We start from the raw sequence: 6,101 nt of genomic DNA, 5'->3' as shown, positions 1-6,101 counted from the left end.
GAATCAACAGAGTCAACCAGGATCAGCTTTGCTATGCCAAGAGAACACTTTATTGGGTACGTTTCCAGGGAAACCTGGTTTTGCATGGCGTAAAAAGCACAGTTAAGACCAGAAACAATAGATGAATTTTAGTAGAAAAACCTGCTAAGCAAGGAGGGCCCCAGGGAAGTGCAAAATCATTTCGCTGCCAAGAGCCACGAGGTGTCCTCCTTCCTGTGGCCTAGGCCTCACTGGTGGCTGGTCACAGTGCACGGGGCACCACGTGCTCCCTGGAGGAGACCACTCTTCCATCTCTGATCTCCTCGGTGATGGTACGAATCTGGGTGCTGACTTGGGGAGCTGGGGTACAGGGTCCAGCCGGGGCGCAGGGTGTAGGGGGGATGCAAGGAACTCTTACAGCAGGCTTGTACTCCGTGGAACACGGGTGGGCAGGAAGCCTGAAGAAATGAAGTCACAATGTGAAGCGCTTGTCATGGGAGCATTAGACCAATTTAGGGGATCCTGTTAGACAGTGGTAACGACAATGGATGACATTCGAGGGACTCTGAAACCCCGAGGAAAGGAGGATGGAGCTGCAAGAGGGGAGACTAGGGATGTCCACCAAAAAGATGGCCAAAGACGGGCTTGTGCCTGGCCTTATCTTGTCCTCTTGAACATTTCCAAAGCCCTGGACCAGAAGGGTTCTTTAATGGCTTTAGCTCCATTACCTTCGTCTTTGAAACAGCCACTCAGCTCTGAAAGTGTGTCAAGCCCTTCTCTCAGCCCAGCTCTGAGAGGCCCAGGATCACTCACTTGCAATCCTCGCCCTCCAGCAAGCGACGGTAGGTGGCAATCTCCGATTCCAGCCGGGCCTTGACATCCAACAACACCTGATACTCGTGGTTCTGCCGCTCCAGGTCACAGCGGATCTCAGCCAGCTGCTGCTCCACATTGGTGATCAGACACTGCATCTGACCCAGCTGGGAGCCGTAGCGGGCCTCTGTCTCAGCCAGCGTAGACTCCAGGGAATTCCGCTACAGTGGGGAAGAGGCGCTATTGAGAAAGGATTCCGCCCTAAACACCCGCTGTCCTAGTATCTGCACACAGTTGGGCTTAGGCCCTGTGACAGCATGACGGCCAGCACATTGCTAAGTCAGAGAGCCTTCAATGAACTGTGACCAGTCAGCTGGGCAGAGACCACCCACCATGCTCTGCTGGGCCTGCAGCTCGATCTCTAGGGCGTTGACTGTGCGTCTCAGCTCGATGATCTCCGTCTGGCAGCACTGTAGCTGCTCGGAGCTGGACAGCACCTGCTGGTTCAGCTCCTCCGTCTACGGAAGAGAGAATGCAGAACGGGATGAGACCTAGAGTCTCCCCTTTCCACAGTGACCCCACCCCACAGCCCACAGTCCTGGGTCGCCAACCCCACCTGAGTGTTGAACCAAGCCTCCACATCTCTGCGGTTATTCTCCACCAGGGTCTCATACTGGCACCTCATGTCATCCAATATCTTGTTGAGATCCACTGGCGGGGCAGCATCCACCTCCACATTCAGTCGGTCCCCAAGCTGGGAACGGAGTGCATTGACTTCCTGCAGTGACAAAGCAAGGATGGCATATGGCTGTGAGAAAGTTGCTGGCTTGGTAGGTTCCGTGACCTGGGTCCAAATTCTCCTTCTTCCCTCAGGTACCGTGAGACAAGAGAGCTGGCCTCTTTGAACATGGGTCTCCCCATTGGTCTAGCTATACCTCACCCCTCTTGAGGATTTAGGGGATGACACACCAAGCCAATAGAATCATTATCAGACACCATAATCCAAATGGAGTCGAAGTGCCATGGGTGAGGGTGTAGTCTCTGTGTGATGTAGGCAAATGACATCACAGCTTTACAACCATCTTCTCAGCTGTAAAATGGCGCTCCAGTGCCATCTAACTCTTGGGGTGAAAGTGGGGGTGAAACAAGATACAAAGTGTTCGTGGACTTCCTGCAGTGACTCCGTGGCTGGTTGGGGACATTGGGGGTCAGGTGACAGCAATCTCACCTCCTCGTGGTTCCTCTTGAGACACAGCAGCTCCTCCTTCAGGGACTCCACCTGCGCCTCCAGGTCAGCCTTACACAGGGTCAGCTCATCCAAGATGCGGCGCAGGCCATTGATGTCCGCCTCTACCAGCTGCCGCAGGGACAACTCCGTCTCATACCTGCACACACAGAAGCCTGCCCAGTCTGCAGCAAGGGAAGCCCTGGCTGCCGTGGCTAACTTGGAGTCAGAAACATAGGGGTCCTTTCCCTTGTCTCAGGAGGGATCCAAGGCCTCTGCCACGGCTTCCAATTTACAGCTGTATCGGGTTTTATTCCCACCTCCCAAAAAACAAGGGACAGAATTTGACACAGAGCAAACTTCCCGTAGTTGGGCCACTCACTTGGTCCGGAAGTCATCAGCAGCCAGCTTGGCATTGTCAATTTGTAAGACGAGCCTGGCATTCTCAGACTTGGTCAGCAGGATCTGAAAAACAAGAGGTTTGCCCTGAACTGGGGAAGGGCTAGCAATGTGAGGGTAGGGGGGTGAGGAACCCAGCTCGCAGGTGCCTCTAAATATAAGCAACGTCTTCAAATATCCAGAAGTGGAAGGAGAACGGGCCCTAGGAGGGACACCACATCACTTGCCTGGCTTATGTAGCCTCCAGAGTGGCCCAGTGGGATACATCAGGGTGAGGTTCTGATATATCATAACTGAGTTCTGATTCTGGCTTCCACATTTAGGCTGTGTGACCTTGTGCAAGCTGCTGAGCCTCTCAAAATTCAACCTCCTTATCTGTTAGATGGGCATAGCGATAGCCCTGTCTCCAGGATGAAGAATAAGTAAGCCAATGGCTAGGAAAGAGTCAGATACAGCACTATACCAAGTGGGGACTAAGGTCACGATCCTTCCCTCCCTAAGCTAAGACAACAAGGGAAGGAGTAGAACAGCTGTTAACAGGGCACACAGACCAGCAGAGAAGCCTGAGTCCCCAGGGAACCAACTCCCAGAGAATAGAGCTCTCTCCATCCCGAAGGATTTCCGGTATGCTTCAGTGAGTGGCTGAATCTTGGAATGGAAGGCTTCCGGGAGTTGGCTGGCCTGCTGGAAGAGGACCTGGCCCATTACCTTCTGCTGCAAGTCCTCCGCGGTCTTAAAGTAGGACTGGTAGTCCGGGCAGATGTATGGCACTTGACACTCGTACCATTCTCGGATGCGGCACTCCAGCTGCGCATTGTCCTGCTCCAGCTGCCGCACCTTCTCCAGGTAGTTGGCCAGGCGGTCATTCAGGACCTGCATGGTCGCCTTCTCGTTGCCATTGAAGCTGCCCTCACAGAACCAGCCTCCATTTCCTACAAAGCCGGATGAGTGGCACCCAGAGGACAGGTAGGAGCCCGGCAAGCAGCCACCAAGGCCGGAGAAGCCTGTCCTGAAGGAGGACATGGACCCCACAGTGCCAACCAAACTGGGGGCTCTGTAGGAGCCCATGGAATGGACAGAAGACATCCGAGAGAAGCTGCCTGAGGTGCCGCAGAGGCCCTTGGCAGACCCAGTGGAGAAGGTCGGGGTGCAGATCTGGGTGGCCATGACGTTAGCGAAGAAGGCTGCAGCTTAGGCAGGAGCTCAGGCTGTGGACTCTCCAGGGCTCCCTACAGTGCTTATATACACTCTCCATGGGGTGTTGGCGTGTTCCAGGTCTTTAGCTCTTGGGAAAACCCTTTCCATTCCCAGAAAGCCTATCTCATTAGAATGTCATTTTTGCTATCCATCAGAATGTCTTTCCTTGTAAAAGGGGAAAAAAATGTCCAATTGGGTTTGCTAAGTCAGGACTCTCAGACATTGTCATTTCCTGGCAGGCTGAGTTTTATTACCTCTTCAAAGAGTTCTTGCTTCAGGTCTCATACACTGGGAGTGGCCTCGCATATGACATTTGGTTTCTGTCCTCCCTACTTGTCTTCCACCGAGGAGCCCCATCTGTCACCCATAGTCCCTCGGCTGTTCATCCGTGCCCGGGCCACCAGAGTGATGAAAAGGGAGTAAAGGATACATAGTGGAATATTATTCGGCCATAAAGAAAAATAAAACTATGGAATTTGCAGGAGAATGAATGGAGCTGGAAAGTATTGTGTTGAGTGAGGAAACTCAGAAAGGCAAACCCCACGTGTTCTCCTATATGGTTCATATATGTTCTCCTATATGGATCATATATGTTCTCCTATATGGATCATATATGTTCTCCTATATGGTTCATATATGGATCCTCGCTTCTAATTTTTACACGTGTGTGTTTATGTAGGCGTGCGCGTAAAAGTCAGACAACTTGAAAGGAACCCATAAGAGAGACTTGGGGGGGAGGGTGTGAAGAAGGTACTAGAACATGTGATAAGGACATAGAAAGGGGAAAGTGGGGCAAAGAGGATAAGAGATGATGGGGAGCGGAGGGAAGAGGGGAAGGGGTGGGAGTGAGGAGCAGGGTCAAGCAAAACTAATACAGATCCATCTATAGAGAAACGTCCTATAAGGAACCTGATACCTCGCAAGCTAATTTTAAAGGTAAGGGCCAGAAAGATGGCTCAGTGGGCAGAAGCTCTTGCCTGACAACCTGAGTTTGATCCGAGGAATCCCAAAGTAGAAGGAAACACCTGATTTCTGAAAGATGTCCTCTGACCTACACACACACACACACACACACACACACGCAGGAGCATGTACATGTCTGCACTCTTACACACATATTATGCACGCATACACACAATGATAATTTTTTAAATTAATTCTTTAAAAGTGTGTGTAGGCCGGGGGGATGGTTTAGTGAGTAAAGGCACCTGCAACCAAGCCTGATGATCTGAGTTCAATCCCCAGGCCCATGTGGTAGAAGGAAAGAAGCAACTACAACAAGTTCCCTTTGATCCACACCTGTACACTGCATTTGCATGCACCTGTGTCTACACATACACACAAAAGAAATAAATGTAATTCTTAGATTTAAATTTAATAAAACTAAAAGAACTAGCTGTGGCAGTGTGCTTGTGGTGCTGGGGATTTTAACTCTTCCGTTCGCTCCTCATAGCAATCATGGATCATGCCCGGCAAACCTCAACCAGCTGCCATCCATTGCTTAAACACCCACGGTAATCAGGGGGCAAAACCTGAATATCTGAAACCTGGGCTCTTAGACTCCAATTCAGGATACCTAGAATTTAGGGACAAGAGACCAGCATTCAGATACTGGCTCCATCAATTCACCCTGTGACACTGATCATGTCACCTCTCTGGAATCCCTAGTGGCCTGGTGGGAACAGTAGAGATCAGGGGGCTCTTCTGTCTACTCCACATAGATACAAGGAGGATCCAAAGATAACTACAAGCGTGCTTTGAAAGCCCCTCCATACTATAGAAGTGCTGGTTAGCCAAAAGGGCGGTCTTTGGTGATGGTTTATAGTAAGGGCAGCAAAGACTCATGGGTATAAGCACTCTGCTGGAGTTTGCTGACGTCTCTGTGCCCCCTTTCAGGAACAATATGATAGCAGCTAGGGGAGAGGATACCCCATAACCAAGCCTTCAGACAGTTCATGAGCTGGTCACCATGTAACCCACCTGTTTGGAGCCATGGGCAAGGCTGGAAGACCATTTCCCTTGTAGTCTTCATCTTCCCTGAGCCTAAACCACTTAGACCTTCCTAGTCACCAAACACATCCCAGAGATAATCAACCACAGAGAAGGAATAAAAAGATCAAAACCAAATCACTACCAGATGCCAAAGCAAATCAAGAGAGAAGACCCTGAAAATTGTGGACCAAAGACAAGCTCGGTTCTTCCACCTCAAACCCTGGACTTGCCCAAGCGTAGGAGATGACCCTGCTTGTTCTTCCTCCATGGAGTCATTTTGCAAAGCTGGCGTTTATGGAAGCGTTTATGTGCTTCTGAACTTGTGGTTCTCAACCTCTTAAAAACACTTTATAAGCTTCTCCCAGAGATTGCTCAAGGAGGGTGATTGGCTGTGAAGAACACGCCCGGGATGGTAGACACCTGAGAGCAGCTCTTGCGGGTCAAGAGAGTAGGGGTATGTCAGCCTCTGCACCCCCAGCTCTAGCTGCCCCCTTAG

The 6,101-nt window shown here is 50.9% G+C and overlaps 1 protein-coding gene across 1 annotated transcript; it reads right to left on the bottom strand.

Annotated features, from left to right (window-relative positions):
* Window positions 1-241: 241 nt before the first annotated feature.
* Krt36 (keratin 36) lies at window positions 242-3,583 on the bottom strand. The gene is made up of 7 exons (XM_038326392.1): window positions 3,125-3,583; window positions 2,400-2,482; window positions 2,021-2,177; window positions 1,409-1,570; window positions 1,185-1,310; window positions 793-1,013; window positions 242-437 (listed from the first exon to the last, which is right to left on the bottom strand). The coding sequence occupies exons 1-7, from the start codon at window positions 3,581-3,583 to the stop codon at window positions 242-244; spliced, it is 1,404 nt and encodes a 467-aa protein (XP_038182320.1).
* Window positions 3,584-6,101: the final 2,518 nt, after the last annotated feature.

Source organism: Arvicola amphibius, chromosome 4, assembly GCF_903992535.2.
Source record: "Arvicola amphibius chromosome 4, mArvAmp1.2, whole genome shotgun sequence".
Lineage (NCBI taxonomy): Eukaryota > Metazoa > Chordata > Mammalia > Rodentia > Cricetidae > Arvicola > Arvicola amphibius.
This window is presented reverse-complemented; position numbering and strand designations above follow the sequence as displayed.

What these genes read in the sequence shown, in the direction of transcription:
- Krt36 (XM_038326392.1), bottom strand. Translation starts at nt 3,583, where the DNA reads ATGGCCACCCAGATCTGCACCCCGACCTTCTCCACTGGGTCTGCCAAG. An exon ending in TCAAGAGGAACCACGAGGAG is followed by an intron (nt 1,571 to 2,020) that starts GTGAGATTGCTG and finishes TTGTCACTGCAG; the next exon opens with GAAGTCAATGCACTCCGTTC. An exon ending in TGCAGGCCCAGCAGAGCATG is followed by an intron (nt 1,014 to 1,184) that starts GTGGGTGGTCTC and finishes TCCCCACTGTAG; the next exon opens with CGGAATTCCCTGGAGTCTAC.